At 42.2% G+C, this 17,937-nt stretch overlaps 1 protein-coding gene across 1 annotated transcript in view; it reads right to left on the bottom strand.

Annotated features, from left to right (window-relative positions):
- Positions 1–11,601: 11,601 nt before the first annotated feature.
- ARHGAP20 (Rho GTPase activating protein 20) overlaps positions 11,602–17,937 on the bottom strand; it is a 164,157-nt gene continuing 157,821 nt past the window's right edge. The window contains exon 15 of the mRNA XM_073662442.1: positions 11,602–14,262. Within this exon, the coding sequence (XP_073518543.1) occupies positions 12,413–14,262 (1,850 nt within the window). The 3' untranslated portion in view covers positions 11,602–12,412. The remainder of the gene's footprint in view (positions 14,263–17,937) is intronic.

The following is a 17,937-nucleotide window of genomic DNA, read 5'->3' on the forward strand; positions in this document are numbered from 1 at the left end:
TTTGCCTGTCCAGACCTCATGACTCATTGAAGATAATGTATTGTGCACTGTTGTATAATAGGAATGAATGGGGAACTTAGAATCAGGAGATATTACTTAGCTTAATCCTCATATGTGTCTTCAGTAGAAACATGTGCAGCCCATTATTCTACCGCTCGCTACAAAAGAGACCTTTTCAAAGTCTTCAAGACAGACGGTATTTAAGCCTTATTCCTACTACTTATACTCAGTCAGAAACAGGCATTTTCCAACCTGACCTTCCACAATTACATGCAAACCAGCTGTAACAATGACTGCGTGGCTCATTAAGTGGCACCGATCCATATGACTATGCTGGGCTCTTTGGGTAGAAAGTTTTGAAGAGTTTTCAGAATGTAGCTTTTTGTTTCTGATCACAGGCTAAAATAAAGCCATCTAGATTGTAGTAGGATACATGAACTAAACTTTATGAAAATGGTGATAAACTAATCATATTTATCAGTATACTGCTTATTATCTACTAAAATTTGTACAAAGAAGGACAATTGGTGAACTGTATAGATGAATCAATCTTTTGACATTTGAATTCGCCAAATTTTCCTTAAAAATATTAATTGCAACGAATATGTAAATTTGAGCAGATCTCAATACTGGGAAGCTTGTAATTACTCAAAAAATATACGTAAGGGAGACAGAGAAAACCCAACTGACCATAAGAGCTTACACTTTACAGAAGAGAGAGAGGACTCTGCTGACCATAAGAGCTTACACTCTACGGGAGAGAGAGAGAGGACCACGCGGACCATAAGAGATTAGACTCTACAGGAGAAAGAGAGGACACCACTGACCATGAGAGCTTACACTCTACAGGAGAGAGAGAGAAGACCCCGCTGACCATAAGAGATTACACTCTACAGGAGAAAGAGAGAGAGAGGACACCACTGACCTTTAGAGCTTACACTCTACAGGAGAGAGAAGACTCCACTGACCATAAGATCTTACACTCTAAACGGGAGAGACTTACCCAGTGACTCTGGAGATGGAAATTGACTCTGCCATACAAACTGTGCTCCCTTGGGAACTGTTGATATGTGATGGCCCAGGTAACTCACCACCATGTTACAAGGTGTGATAATCCGCTAGATGTCACAGCTGCAGGTCATTATAGGGAGGCCTGAGTGGCAACAAAAAATGACGTTTGCCTGCTCTCTGATTCTTCAGTAGCGTGGGAAATGGTGCCAGGCACGTTTTTTCCTGGATTTTAAAACTGAAAATTTCAGAAAATTCTATTCAAACTCGATCCTTCGTGGATAAATCTGTTCATCTCTAGTGAACTGACAATTATGTCATTGATGTGCATGAAGAACAAAGCCTAGCATTTTACATGAAAAATGCATCATCCATGTGTATGTGAATAAATGACTTTATAATTTGCCTATGGATTTATACAGATTGTATGTAATTAAATGTAATATTTGCATTATCTTGCCATGTAATATCTACAGTATGTCTACCTATGTACACTTCTTGGATTTCTAAGGCTATATTCCCACGTTCAGTTTTGTATGCGTCTTGGATGATGACCCTGTAAAAATTTGGAATGAGGGGCGCATGATGATCCTGTAAAAAATTGGAGCGAGAGCCGCATGATGACCCTCTAAAAATTTGGAGCAAGGGTCGCCTGATGACCCTGTTAAAATGGTGGAGGAGAAAGAGGACAGGAAAAAGAAGAAACCATGAACCATATACCCTTTCGTGTGTAGGAAGGGGTGCATGGGAACACACCAGAAAAAAAAGGAACATTTGAATTGGTTTTACGTTCCGCTGCTGTCATCCATTGGGGTTGAGAAGTCTGGACCAATCCAGCCCTTGTTCATTTTGATGAGAGTCAGCCTGTCAGTATTTTCGGTTGACAGACTGATGTGCCTATCAGTTATTATGCCCCCAGCCGCACTGAAAAACCTGCTCTGACAAAACGCTAGTGGCAGGGCAGGCCAGCACCTCCAAGGCATAGAGGGACATTTCATGCCACGTGTCCAGCTTGGATAACCAATAGTTGTATGGCACAGAGGAATCACAGAGGATGCTTGTATGATCTGCTAGGTACGCCTTCACCATCTTCCAAAACTATTCCCTCCTTGTCAAAGTACCCCGAGCATCAGGGCCTGGTCGGTGGGAGGATCTAATGAAACTCTCCCAGACCTTGGATAGTGTTCCCCTGCCTCTGATGAATTTGGTGTGTGTCTCCCTTGTCTATCCTTCTTGGTTGCCAAAGGATCTATGACCTCTACCGCCAGCGTTGTCAGATGGAAATTTTTATACTAATTAGTCTACTAGGGCCTTCTGGTATTGCACCATTTTTCGAGCCCTCTCTGCCACAGGAAGGAGAGATGTAAAACTCTCCTTCTAGCGTGGGTTGAGAAGGATGAACAACCAGTAATCAGTGTTGGCCAAAATACGTATAACGTAAGGGTCACAGGAAAGGCAGCGTGGCCATAAAGTCCACCATGTGTGCCAGACTCTAAACAGGCAAGACTTCCCTGTCCCCACCAGGAGGATGACTCTCCATCTCCTCCTCCTCAGTCTCCTCCTCTTCAGCCCATCCACACTGAACTAACAGGATGAAGCTGGTTTTTAATACCCTCAGGCAACCATCTCCTGTTCCTCCTCCTCATTATCACCCAACCTGCACTGAGAAGGTGAGTTGAGGCTGGGCTGGGTAGTATCACCTGGGCTGGGTAGTATCATTGCTGGGAATTTCAGAACTCTCCAGCACTTTGTTTACATCCATTTTTCGGTGCTTCTTGAAGTATATTTGGGGTCATTGTCCTGCTGGAGCACCCATGACCTTGTTTGCAAACCCAGCTTTCTGACATTGGGCACTACATTACGACCCAAAATCCTTTGGTAATCTTCAGATTTCATGATGCCGTGCACACAGTCAAGGCACCCAGTGCCAGAGGCAACAAAACAACCCCCCAAAACTTCTTTGAACCTCCACCATATTTGACTACTGGTACTGTGTTCTTTTCTTTGTAGGCCTCATTCCGTTTTCGGTAAACAGTAGAATGATGTGCTTTTCCAAAAAGCTCTATCTTGGTTTCATCTGTCCACAAGACGCTTTCCCAGAAGGATTTTGTCCTACTCATGTACATTTTGGCAAACTGCAGTCTAGCTTTTTTTTTACTTCTTTGTGTCAGCAGTGGGGTCCTCCTGGGTCTCCTGCCATAAAATTTCATTTAATTTAAATGTGGAAGAATATGTCACACTGACACTGATGCACCTTGAGTCTGCAGGACAGCTTGAATTTCTTTGGAACTTAATTGGGGCCACTTATCCACTGTCCGAACTATCCTGCGTTGTAATCTTTCACCAATTTTTCTCTGCCGTCCACATCTGGGGAGATTAGCTACAATGTCCTTGGGTTGTAAACATTTTAAATATGTTGCGCACTGTGGACAGAAGAACATGAAGATCTCTGGAGATGGGCTTGTAACCTTGAGACTGTTGATATTTTTCAACTTCTCCTCTTTCTATTCTCAATGCTTAATGTGACACACACAGACACACAATGCAAAGATTGAGTTAGCTTCTCCCCTTTTTATCTGGTATCAAGTGTGATTTTCATATTTCCCACACCTGTTACTTGCCAAAGGAGAGCTTGAACAAGCATCACATGCTGGAAACAAAAATTCTTTACCCACAATTTTGGAAAGGTGCCAACAATTTTGTCCAGCCCATTTTGGACTTGTTTGTGAAATGATGTCCAATTTGCCTTTTTTTTCTCTATTTTTGTGTTGTTCCAATGATCACAAAGGAAATAAACATGCGTTAAACAAAACATGTGTAATTGTAACATGTTTTTTGGGAGAAATACTTAATTTTCTGGAACAATTTCAAGGTTGCCAACACTGTTGGCCATGACTGTATGCAATGTGGAGATCCAGAATGTGGTCACGTTGCACACCAGTTGGTGAGCTGGCAGTTGACAGCGCTTCTGCAGCACTGCCAGACCAGCAGCAGCTGTAGCTGACTTGCGGAAATGCGGCATATCTTCACAAGTAGCTCAGGCAAATCTGGGTAGGTTTTCAGAAACCGCTAAACCACTAAGATAAGTAAGCGGGACAGGCATGGTACATGTGCGAGATTGCCAAGCTTCAGAACCGCCACCAGATTACAGCCATTATCACATACGATCATGCCTGGTTGTAGGTTAAGCGACGAGAACCACAGATCTGTCTGGTCTGTTATCTGTTGCCTCTTCACTGAGGCAGTGCTGCAGTGCTTCCAGCTTGCTACTGATATGGATGACTTGCTCCGAGATGACAGTTCAGAAATAGAGGATGAAGAGATGAAGGGGGTGCAGGAACTGGTGTAGGAGGTGGAGGAAACCCTGATAGGCTAGGGCCTGCCATCCTTGACGTCAATAGCACATGTGTCGTCCCAGGGTCCGACTTGGTCCCAGCCTCCACAAGGTTCACCCAGTGTGTCGTCAGGGAAATGTAGTATTCCTGCACACAAGCACTTGTCAGTCGTTAAGTGGCCGTTCCCAGTAACTGAGTTGGTCAGGGCATGGGTGATGTTCTGGGACACGTGCTGGTGTAAGGAGGGAATGGCACGCCGGGAAAAATAGTGGCGGCTGAGGACCGAGTACTGAGGGACAGCCGCCGATATGAGGTTTTGGAAATCCTCAGAGTCCACAAGTCTAAACGGCAACATTTCCAAGTCAAGCAGCCTGGAAATGTGCCAGTTTAGTGTTTGGGCAAGTGGGTTGGTGGCTGGGTATTTCCATTTGCATTCCAATGCCTGAGGTAGGGACATCTGAACAATGTGCTGGGACAAATAATTGGACATAGTTGCTGATGGTGCTTGCAAATGTGCAACGACAGGTGCAGGGCGGGAGGCATCCGTGCCTGCATCCTGGACAAGGGATTGGCTGGCACATAGCACAGGGGAAGAGGTAGTGGTGTCACCTGCAGACACTTATTGTGGACACAGATGTTTGGCCCACCTAGTTGGGTGCTTTGATGACATGTGACTGAGCATGCTAGTGATCAGGCTGGTAGTGGTCAGGCCCCTGCTGATTTTGGTACAGCACAGGTTGCAAATGACAGTTCTTTTGTCTGCATTTTCTTTAAAAAACGCCAGACTGGGGAACACCTAACTCTTGACCTGGGAAATTGCCGCATGTTGGTGCTCTGGGTAACAGTTACCCACCTTCTCCCTCTGACCACCCCACTGACTCTTCCTGCCTGTTGCGATGCTGTAGATCCCTCCCCCTCTGCACTGCTGGCCTCGCTCTGCATGGCACCTTCCCAGGTTGGGTCAGTGACTTCATCATCCACCACCTCGTCTTCTACTTTCGCACTCTGGTCCTCCTGACTTGTTGACTTAACAACATCACTTGTTGGCAATTGTGTCTCATTATCATCTACCTACTGAGACACTAATTGCCATTCTCCACTGTAGTCTTCTTCTTAACGTGGCTGTTAAAATATTTGGGTATCACTACACATGAGCTCCTCATGTCCCTCTTCAAACGTGCATGGCGAGAGGCCATAATCAATAAATGGAGAAGTAAAGAGCTCCTCAGAGTGTCTGAGTGTGGTATCACTTGTCTCCTGGGACTCACCATGATGGAAGGAAGGACGATCAGGGAGAGGATATGTGGTCCAGACTCTTGGCTAGTAAGACGTGTAGAAGACTGGGTGGTGCTGAGAGACATACTGGAAACATTATCTGCCATTCAACAAACCATCTGTTCGTACTGTTCTGAATTCAAGAGTGGTGTCCTGCGCCACCATGCAAAGTGGGACAGGAAGCTAGGTCTCGTCGATTAGCGTGTTTGTTGTGCTCCCGCATCAGGCACAGTTTCATTTGACCCACGGTCTCGGCCTCTGCATGCACCATTAGCAGCACGTCCACTTCCGCGTCCCTTGCCACATGCCTTGAGCATTCTAAATTAGGTATATAATATATGACTGCAAACTTTCCGGTATTAATAGGGAAAGGACAGTATGTAGCCCTGAAAAGAGGACTTTTATGTTGCAACAGCAGTATACAGATAGACAGTCGGTAAGGCAATAAACCCTGCCTATATGCCTTTAATTCAAAACTATCCCTTCTTCACCAGCTATCCCTACACTGAATGCAGGTAACAGTGGTTTTACTAGAGAAAGGACAGTATGTAGCCCTGAAAGAACTTTTGCTTTAATGGTGCACCGGCGTTATACAAGTGCTGCAATAGTAATAATAAACACTGCCTATATGCTTGCTCTAAAATAAGTTCTCCGTCCTATAACAACTCTCCCTGAACTGCTTCCAGAGGAGAGCATGCCGAACATTGCGTCACCGGGTCTTATATAAGACCCGATGACGTGATGCGGCCGTCCAATCACAGTAATGCCAGTTGTCAACATGGCTACGGCATTACCATATATGGCTGGCAATCCCCTCATGTTTATTGGCTGTCTAACAGGTGCAAAACATGCGGAGCTGGGACTTGAGCATGGCGCTCAAGCACCCATGATACTCGATCGAGTACCAAGCGTACCCAAGCACCCCGATGCCCGATCGAGTATCGAGCAGTGGCGAGCATGCCCGCTCATCATTAATAATTATGTTCAGAAGAAAGTCCTCGCCAGTCCTTCCCTAGCAGAGTATTTGTTACAATGGCTTTATTACTCCATACAATAGAATATACATTTACAATATTATCAGTGTCATAACAAACCGATGAACAAACCATATAAAGTTAGCAGCATTTTCCGCAGGTACAAAAATACACATCTTTTAATAATAGCATAATAATGGAAATGACGACAGGACGATCTGTACAAACTCGTGAAGCGGATGAGATTCTTACTTTAAATATAGGAGGACATGTGACATCAGTCACTCGGGACACGAGCATCGAGCGCAGGAGTATTGCACGGCTGAGATATTACATGGAAAAGTAATAGCGAAAAACAGGTTCAATTCTAGCTCAGGTATATGTTACAGCTTGGCTTTCCATTGAAAAGTAAGTGCACCGATCAGCGATCTATATGCAAAGAAAGGGCTACCAAGGGTAGGGAAACTTGTCTTATAGGCATGGCCCTGCTTCTGCTACAGAGGCCTGCAGGAAAGGAATGCAATATAGGCCCATTTAATTGGGGAAGCAAAATCGCTAGGAGCGCCTATACTATTGAGCAAAAATGTTTGCTTGACCAGAGAGAGCAATACAGTATGCTAAAAGTAAATGTTCACCCTTAAGTACCAGTTTGGTTTATTTAATCTGATTACATTCACAATTCTTTGATGATTATTTTTTATTTTTTTAGTATATCTCTACAGCCGCCAGAGCTCCGTTTTTCTGATACAAAACTCCAAATCCCCTATATACAGTACAGACCAAACGTTTGGACACACCTTCTCATTTAAAGATTTTTCTGTATTTTCATGACTATGAAAATTGTACATTCACACTGAAGGCATCAAAACTGTGAATTAACACATGTGGAATTATATACTTAACAAAAAAGTGTGAAACAACTGAAAATATGTCTTATATTCTAGGTTCTTCAAAGTAGCCACCTTTTGCTTTGATGACTGCTTTGCACACTCTTGGCATTCTCTTGATGAGCTTCAAGAGGTAGTCACTGGAAATGGTCTTCTAACAATCTTGAAGGAGTTCCCAGAGATGCTTAGCACTTGTAGGCCCTTTTACCTTCACTCTGCGGTCCAGCTCACCCCAAACCATCTCGATTGGGTTCAGGTCTGGTGACTGTGGAGGCCAGGTCATCTGGCGTAGCACCCCATCACTCTCCTTCTTGGTCAAATAGCCCTTACACAGCCTGGAGGTGTGTTTGGGGTCATTGTCCTGTTGAAAAATAAATGATGGTCCAACTAAACGCAAACCGGATGGAATAGCATGCCGCTGCAAGATGCTGTGGTAGCCATGCTGGCTCAGTATGCCTTCAATTTTGAATAAATCCCCAACAGTATTACCAGCAAAGCACCCCCACACCATCACACCTCCTCCTCCATGCTTCACGGTGGGAACCAGGCATGTAGAGTCCATCCGTTCACCTTTTCTGCGTCGCACAAAGACACGGTGGTTGGAACCAAAGATCTCAAATTTGAACTCATCAGACCAAAGCACAGATTTCTACTGGTCTAATGTCCATTCCTTGTGTTCTTTAGCCCAAACAAGTCTCTTCTGCTTGTTGCCTGTCCTTAGCAGTGGTTTCCTAGCAGCTATTTTACCATGAAGGCCTGCTGCACAGAGTCTCCTCTTAACAGTTGTTGTAGAGATGTGTCTGCTGCTAGAACTCTGTGTGGCATTGACCTGGTCTCTAATCTGAGCTGCTGTTAACCGGCGATATCTGAGGCTGGTGACTCGGGTAAACTTATCCTCAGAAGCAGAGGTGACTCTTGGTCTTCCTTTCCTGGGGCGGTCCTCATATGAGCCAGTTTCTTTGTAGCACTTGATGATTTTTGCAACTGCACTTGGGGACACTTTCAAAGTTTGCCCAATTTTTCAGACTGACTGACCTTCATTTCTTAAAGTAATGATGGCCACTAGTTTTTCTTTACTTAGCTGCTTTTTTCTTGCCATAATACAAATTCTAACAGTCTATTCAGTAGGACTATCAGCTGTGTATCCACCAGACTTCTGCACAACACAACTGATGGTCCCAACCCCAATTATAAGGCAAGAAATCCCACTTATTAAACCTGACAGGGCACACCTGTGAAGTGAAAACCATTTCCGGTGACTACCTCTTGAAGCTCATCAAGAGAATGCCAAGAGTGTGCAAAGCAGTCATCAAAGCAAAAGGTGGCTACTTTGAAGAACCTAAATATAAGACATATTTTCAGTTGTTTCACACTTTTTTTGTTAAGTATATAATTCCACATGTGTTAATTCATAGTTTTGATGCCTTCAGTGTGAATGTACAATTTCCAAAGTCATGAAAATACAGAAAAATCTTTAAATGAGAAGGTGTGTCCAAACTTTTGGTCTGTACTGTAGATGTAGATGAAAAATGTGATTTGCAGCCACCACTATAGGGAGATCACTATATGCCATTATACGTTGAACTCAATATAATGGAATATGCTTTTATGCATTTTTTTAGCCAGCATAAGGGACTTATTAATTGTCAGGTGTCCGAGATACCGGCACTGCCATTAATCAGGTGATTAAAGGTGCTTTAATGGTTGAAAATGGTACTGCAAGTTCTAGCTCACCAGTAAATGGGAGAAAACCTGTAGTACCAGATATGGGGTTAATCTGCAGGTTCATAGCATTCTGAACCGGCCCAGCGCCCGCACTTAGACCACCGCTGCCGGGAGGAAATTAACTTTATTCTTCCTGGCAGCGTTCGGATTTCAGTTATGGGGGCGGCGCCGCTGCGGCCTCAGTTTCTGCTTTGTGTATAGAGAACAGGGGCAGTAACCGCACCCCCAGCACTGACTGACAGCCCACCCAAATGCTGAGCTGCTGTCAGGTGAAAGATGAAAAAAATGACAACTAGAGTGATATGTTAAAAAAAGTGCAATTTCTGCTGTTGTTTTTTTAGGTTATGCTTTTACAGTGATTAGTATGTGTAAAAATGACCTGTCAACATGATTCTTCAGATCTGTACTAAATGTATAGATTGTTTTATACTTTAATGGTAAAAAAAATAAATAAATTACAACTTTATAAAAAAAAAAATAAAACAATTGTCCCGTTTCCTGAGACCCGTAGCCTTTTTATTTTTCCGTCATTGTCACTGTGAGGGTGTGTTTTTTTTTTCTTGTGTGCCAAGCTGTCCTTTTATTTGTACCATTTCTGAATTAAAAACAATGTTTTGATGATTTTTATTATTGCATTTTTTTGGGAGGGGAGAGTGCGGTGACAATAAATGGTAATTCTGGCATCTTATATTATACTTTTCTAAATTGTAATTTTGAGGACATAGTGATACCAAATACCAAATACATTAATTTTTAATTTCTTTATTTTTGCACTGGGAAAATGGTGGTGACTCAAACTTTAATGTGTTGTTTTTTTTTTATATGTTCACAATTTTAATTTGTATGCATTTTTACTTTTTCGACTTCTAGGGGACTTGAACCTGTGATCATTTCTTCACTTACATACAATGCAATACCGATGTATTGTCATATGTAGTGAAATCAATGATCTCCTATGAAGCCCAACTACAGGTTGGGGATCATTGGGGTACAAACATAACGGTAATGGTTGCCTTCTAAATGCTTCTGATCATGTTGCGGGGTTGGGAGGGACTATGGGCGCTGGAATGCTACTTAGATAGCACTAGTCAGTTGTATTTAAGTGGTTTAACAGCAGCGATCGGAGCTAGTTTTGTCATGCAGGGTCAGTTCCTAAACCAGCAGTATGCATCCGCTCTATGACAGCTATAGATGTGATTGAGCGGGAAAGGCTAATCAGGAGATCGGCTCATATTGATGATCTTCTACCTGTTGTTAAAGTTCCAGAAAAGTATTTTAACTCTTTAATGTAGTGGTGGAAGGGGATATATCAAGGGTTTTGTGTCGTTTTTGTGTCATAAGAAAGTTGCAAATTTTTCCACAGCCATTTTTGCACAGTTTATAACTTTTTGCTATTTATGCTACTTTTGTCTCTTCTAGAAAGTGGGTGTTATCTGGGCATGGTTCGCTGTGTAAATAACATATGCCAGATTTATGAATTGTGAACTTTTTAAAAAGTCGCAAACTCACTCCAATAAAGAGGGCGGCGTAAAAAGTGTAAAATCGGTTCTAAACAGAATCTAAAGGTGAGACAGATTTATCAAACCTCACATAACACCAAGGCAATGCAATCACAAGCAGAACTGACTTCAGAAATTCCCTCTCATAATGAATTTTCCTTTATGTTTCTGCAGGGGATTTGGAGCTCATTGTCGATCACTATAAAGATGTATTACATAAAGATATATTGCAAAATAATCAGCACAGAATTTATGATCTAAAAACTGCATGATGATAAGGACATGTTCACATGGAGCTTTTTTATTGTGTATTTAACGCGGATTCATTTCAAAATTCACATCAGAAAACTCTGAGCATACCTTAAGGCTATGCGCACACAGAGTTTTTCAAGGAGTTTTGGAGTCGAAACTAAGCGGAACTTGGAGTTTCTTCTTAGGGGATAAGCGCACATGACGCCTTTTAAACTCAGGCGAACCTGAGAAGTTTTTCTAGCAGAAGACAGTTTAGGAAACTGGAGTTTTTTCTCTTAAAGTGTTTTCTGTGTCATGTCCTGACCGTTTTTCAGATATTTTTTTGTCGCTGGCATTTTTTTGGAGGATTTTACCATAGTTTGTATAAAGTGTTTTTACTGTCGTTTCCCAGTCATTTTTTCACTCCATTGAACAATGAAGAATCTGCTAGCATTTTTTAACCAAAAATGTGGCAAAATGCTCCAAAAAAAGTCCGGTCGTTCCTCGGGTGTCTTTTGAGCCTTCCCATTGGCTTCTATTGTAAAGTACACACAGAAAACGCCAGAAGAATGGTCAGGTCACTTCTTTTAACTGCTAGGTGTTTTTGGAAATCTGAAGTAGTCAAAAGACGTTCAAGAGCCTGAACATTTGCATAGCAAGTCGTTCATTCTTTTTCAATTTTTTTTATTGATTTTTCAGGCGATTTCCATGGCAGAATCCACCTCAAAAAGACAGTGTGTGCACATAGCCTAAAAGGTAGCACCATGTCCCAGTCCATCGGACATGACAGTGGTCTATGGCTGCTGGACAGGAGCGGGAGAATCTACTCTTCTCTGACAGCATCCACATCTCTTCTTTTGATTAATCGGCCTAATGCGACATCACATGTGTGACAAAACCCAATGATGACATCGAGTCAGGCTGACTAATCAAAAAAAGAGCTGCGGATGCTGTCAGGTAAAAGGCGGTTCTCTCCCCGCCATCCAGCAGCCACAGACCACAGTCGTGGCCAAAGGGTTGGGAAGTGCGAATCGATATGCACCAACTCTAGTAGTAATTCACTTTAGGAAAAACTAAGAATGTGATTCCCACGGAAGCCTGATTTTTGGATCGGTATAAAGGTCACCTTGATGTGTATGCAAGCCTCATTACTTAAACTAAAAGACCTGTGAACAGGGAGCCTTAATCTTCATCCTCCATTCGAATAACACAAAATACAGTGCTCCCATACGTACATTGGAATGAGTATCAATGCTTTTTCTTAAAAAAATAAAATGGTACACTTTAACACGTTCGCTAACAAAATCAAATACTGCAAATTTCTCATGAAAACACACTACACTCATTCACATAAATTAGACATATATAAGACTTTTCCATAGTCAAAAAGGATTCATAATATATGAATAAAACCATTGTATATCAAATGGGATGTCAGGACCACTAGAGAGGGACAGTTGGGTTCTCCTAACCCAACCCTATACATAGGATTCTTCTGCAAAAAATCTTTGGTCAATGTCTTCAAATTTCGGGTCATTGCAACATTTTGTGTGCCAATCATCTCTGCCACCCTTAATGATAGGATTGTCACATTCTTGTGGATTTTTAATTTGCTTATATATGTCGGACTGGAAGAACAAGTCTCCAGTGTTGGTGCTTAGCTTCGGAGATACGCAAAAGTGTTTCTCCAAGTCGCAATTTGCAATCCTAATTCCTGTGTCCACATTGGAAGGCAGCACTTTATTCTTCTTAAAACTGGCCACGCGCATGCTGATATCCCTGCTGAGGGAGATTTTGGTTGTTTCATCCTTTGTGTGAGACAGGTCCTCATCTGGCTGGAGGATCGAATGTTCGCTAGAAGACTTCAGGCTTGGATTGAGAAGAATGGGCTCCTCCAAGCTACAAGAGTTAGTAGACTTTCTGCGGTTTCTCTGACCAAACAGTGAAATGTTGTGACCGAGAAAAAATGTTTGTGGCGATTGAGTGCTCTCTTGGCTGTGCGAAGATATTTCGATGTTGATGGAGACAGGAGCTGGGAATATAAATGAGCTACAACCCACCCCATTATCACCATTCCCATTTCTGTCAAGGACATCCTTGTCCCCTGTGTATGATAAGAGCTTGTGACTACTTACTTCCTCGCCATATTTAGAAATGGAAATTTGAGGATCCTCTTCTTTATACTCTTTAGGTCTAAGTCCGCTATTGGGGTGTTTGGCTTCACACACAAAGTTTGGCACAGTTATATGTTCCCTAAACAGGGAACCTTCTGAAATCTCCTGTATAGTTGATGACAGTATTTTTGTGGCAGGGACAGTTTCTATTTTGTTTTTGTCCTCCTGCTTGTCCATCTTTTTTGAAGACCAATATTTGACAGCAGATCGGCTGTTTTTTATCCATGCAATGGATGGAGCGCTACCTGAAGCTTTATTATTTGGAAACTCAACTCCATCTTTTCCCGTAATAATTGTAGTGCCATTATAAAGCTGTTTGCCATCTTCAGCCACCACAAATCCAGAAAAGGAATTTTCTCCAAGGAAATCTGGACTGAGTTCTACTTGTTTTTTGTGTTGCCGCAGTGTGCAGTCCAAATGTGAAGGCACTTCATTCGAGTTTAACACTGAATAGTCTGAGAACTGAGAAAAAGCGCTGTCCAAGGAACTCAACGAAGATCCTGAAGGAGATGTCCCAGGAGAAGACAAGCTAGAACAACTAGTCCGAGAACAAATGTTAATTCTCAAAGCATTGGGTGGCAAGAGTCTATTGGATGTGGATTTTTTGTCACCTGGCTGCCTATTACCATTTTTACTAACATCAATACCCAAAGTCAAACTACGGTTTATAAGTTTTTGGCCTTCAACTTGAAGATATCGATGCTGCTTGAGATAATCATCAGCTGACTGAGACAGAAGAGCATCACAGCTTGTGTTGTTCTCATGTGGGGACTCATTAAGTTGACTAAACCTCGATGCCAAGATTCCAATAACTGGTTCTGAGCAACGTCTGTGGCGCCTCACATCGGTGGTAGAGGAGTACCCAGAAGTATTAGAACATAGAGAGTCTTCCTCAGACGCCTCATGTAATACTGATCGATGGTGGGAAATTGCTGACATTTTCTCAGATTGTGCATGAGTAGAACTAAAGGTCTGGTTCTCTTCATTGGAGACGTGATCCAGGTCACAATCACTTAGCGTCAAAACTGAATCTCTGCTTCTATTGTCATGACTCCTCCTTGTGGGAAGACCGCTGTATGGAGAATCTCCATCATCATTAAGTTCATTCTCCAGGCTGTCGTAAGATGAGTCAATATGCTTAAAAGAACAGATATCTAAAGAAAAAAAGAGTAAAAAGAAATCTTAATGTTAAAACCAATTCCAAAGGACTAAAGCTACTGAAATATGGTGTCTTCATTTGTATCAATTGTAAGTAGCGATGAGCAAAAAAAATATTCAAACTACTCTGCTCAGGTGTCCAGTTCAGTTCTGTGTGGCAGCTGGACCAGAGAAGTGTTCACTTTTGCCCAATATCCTGGGCACCTCTGCCTCTTATTAGGTCTATGACATCTTGATGTTGTGGGGCCTAGTAAGAGGCGTCAAGGATGCCAGGCAGAAAATTGCCGACTCAGAAGTGAACAATGCCCTGATCCGGCTGCCGTGGAGGACAAAATCTGGACATGGACCAGGGTAGCTTGAATACTCTTGCTCATTTCTAAAAGGAATACTTCAAATCAGATGCTTCGCCTTGGCTCTTTCCAATGGCCTGGTGTGTTGGCAATCGGGGTAATGGGATTGGGGTTGATGTCAGCTACGAAGTTTCCAAAAACACAGCTGACATGGTGTTAGTAATGAAGAGGTCATCTCATGTGTTACTCCACTTCTGGGGCTGGTATTTTTAGGCTGGGAAGGACCCAATAACCATGAACCTTCCAGCCTGGTAATACCAGCTCTGTCTGCCTTACCTTTGCTGGTTTCCAAAAATGGGGGTATCCCACGTCACTTTTTTCATCTATCTATCTATCTATCTATCTATCTATCTATTATCTTTGCATATCTTTAACACATAAAAATCTGTAATTTTTATTCTGAATGTTATTCCGGTACGTGTCACAAGGATCATCTGCTGTACGTGTTTACACTGCCTTTGTCATCTATGCTGCCGGAAAAAAATGGACATGTCTATGTGTTGGTCCCATGGACAAACAGTCTGTGTGAAAACACAGACATGTGTGCAGCCCCACAGGTTATAATAGGTACATGTTGATACGTGTCTCCAGTACGTGTAAAAGCAGATGGTACAAGTACCGGAGACACATACAGTACAGACCAAAAGACTACCTCTTGAAGCTCATCAAGAGAATGCCAAGAGTGTGCAAAGCAGTCATCAAAGCAAAAGGTGGCTACTTTGAAGAACCTAGAATATAAGACATATTTTCAGTTGTTTCACACTTTTTTGTTAAGTATATAATTCCACATGTGTTAATTCATAGTTTTGATGCCTTCAGTGTGAATGTACAATTTTCATAGTCATGAAAATACAGAAAAATCTTTAAATGAGAAGGTGTGTCCAAACTTTTGGTCTGTACTGTAGATGTGGAGGAGGCCTTAGATAAAGCAGTTCTGCAATACCACACCCAATCTTTGGATAAGAATAGTGTGGTTTCTGTCTTATCTCACACAACCCCTTTTATTAAAACTGATATAAGATGGATCTACCCAAGATGGGGTGGAATTAGCCTTTTTAGCCTGCCTGATTGAGGGCAGGCAGCAGAAAGATGCCGATTTCCACTAAACATTAGAAAGCCTTCAGTTCCTATTGATGCCATCAAGAAAGTGGGGCTATATTTTTCCCCTATGTCTCGCCTTTGCCCATAGGCATGCAGGAACCTGTAGCACAAATGCCAAGAACAGTGACATATACTGGTGGCTGCCGAGCCCTGAAGCAGCCATTTCTTCCTATCAATTATTCTATACATAGGTCTTGGGAGTAATATATGGTATAATCTTGAGGTTTACCACCAATTTGGAGCTATACTTTAGAAGAAATATGAGCCTATCACAACAGTTAACTATTCCCAGGCAGGAGATCTCATGGCCCCTTGATCACTAGGTGTAGTGCCCTCCTCGCTTTCCTCTATTTTGTGAGTTAATACACTGCTGAGCTTTCCTACAAGTTTTTGCAAAATAACATAGAAGATTGTGGAAAATTTTGCAGTGACTTAAATCCTTTATATTGGGCGTTGTCCAACACTCACGATTTTTCCATAACAGATGACGCTTTTTTGCTTTTATATAATTAGGACCTTAATTTCTTTTTTTAGTTTTTATAGGATTTTAGCAATTTTCTTTTTAGTTGCTTTTTTTTAGAAGTTGGTGCATATATAAGTTAAAGGAACTCTCCAGATAAAACTGATAGATTGTGCTATACCTGGTGCAGGACATGGGGGAGTCGGGCATGACAGCAAATAATTCAAAGAATACCAAAAAGAAGAATCCTGCACCATTCCTTCAGTTCCTGAGTTTTCCTTTAATATGAATTTTTTGTCTGAAAATTAGGCTATTAGTCTGAAAACACTGAGTTGTTTTTCGGGAGTTTTTTGGAATTTAAACTGCTCAAAAACTTTAGAAAGTTCTTGCAATTAATTTCTTCTTTTTTTTTCTGAGGTTTCCTGAGAGCAATATTAAGTATAGAGAGAGGGTAACTTTCAAGTGGAAGCTGCTCAAAGAATGAGAATGTCACTTCTTTCAACCTCTTCAAGGTTTCCGAACACTGAAGTGATTAAAAGAAGTGACATAAGATGGAAAATGTGCACTTCAAGGTCGTTTTGACATTACTGTACACTATGTTCATTTTATGTGGCGCTTTTGCAGAGCCTTTCCTGGCGGATTTCAGGCAGAATCCCCCTTAAAGAGACGCTTTGTGCACAAACCCTAAGGGTATACCTAGGGGTATGTGCACACGCCATCTTTTTTAAAATGATTTGCTATTCATATACTCAGTCCTTTTGAGCTTCTTTTAACCTCTACAGGCTTCGAAAGCCAAGTAGCGGCTAAAACAAGTGACCGGACCATTCTTCAGGCGGCTTCTGTTTGGAATCCACTTGCAAATTTATATATATAGTTTGAAAAATGGTGCTTTGCCACCGCAAATACTATCATTAAAATGGCCAAAAAGCTGCTTCAGTTCAGGAAAAACACTGCTTGCGTTTTCCTGAAGTGTCCTAAACGGGTACGCCGAAGTCTAAAAGATGCCGCGTGCACATACCCAAAAACCTCTTCAGAAACCTTAACAGGATTCTGCTTGATAAACTCATGATATTTGAACGCCTCAAAACCTCTGTGTGAACATAGCCGTACTTTATTATGTATCACTTAGTCATGCTCTGAGTCTGTCATGAAGGGATTGGGCTATGTTCCCACGTTTGGTGCGTTTTTGAAACTGAATATTGTCACTGCGTCAAAAACGCAGCGTCTTACAGTTCCAGCAAAGTGGAGGAGTTTTTTTTCTTTTAACTTACTGGGTTAGTTATGGGGGTGTCTGATAGACACCACTCCATTACTAACACCAGGGCTTCATGCCAGCTGACAATACAAAGCTGACATCAAACCCATAAACCAATACCCCGATTGCCACCGCACCAGGGCAATCAGGAACAGCTGGGCCAAGCACAAGAATCGGTGCATCTCGTGCGATGCGCCAATTCTGGGGTGGCTGTGTGCTTGTATTTTTAGGCTGGGAAGGGCACAATAACCAGGGACCTTCCCAGCCTGATAATATAAGCCCACAGCTGTGTGCTTTACCTTGGCTGGTTATGAAAAACATGGAGACTCGCAGCATGCTGCGATTTTTTTCTCATCCAAATTCCACCTGAGAAAAAAAATCACAAATCAGCACTGACTCGCTGAATAACATTGGTACAAGTGCAATCCGATTTTTTATCGGATTGCACTTATCCGATTTATACGCAGATGTGAGCGAGCCCTTATTGTCCTGAATGCAACGGAGT

This window comes from Phyllobates terribilis, unplaced genomic scaffold (assembly GCF_046119375.1).
Source record: "Phyllobates terribilis strain yellow unplaced genomic scaffold, ASM4611937v1 Scaffold_2__4_contigs__length_985480577, whole genome shotgun sequence".
In the NCBI taxonomy this organism is placed as follows: domain Eukaryota; kingdom Metazoa; phylum Chordata; class Amphibia; order Anura; family Dendrobatidae; genus Phyllobates; species Phyllobates terribilis.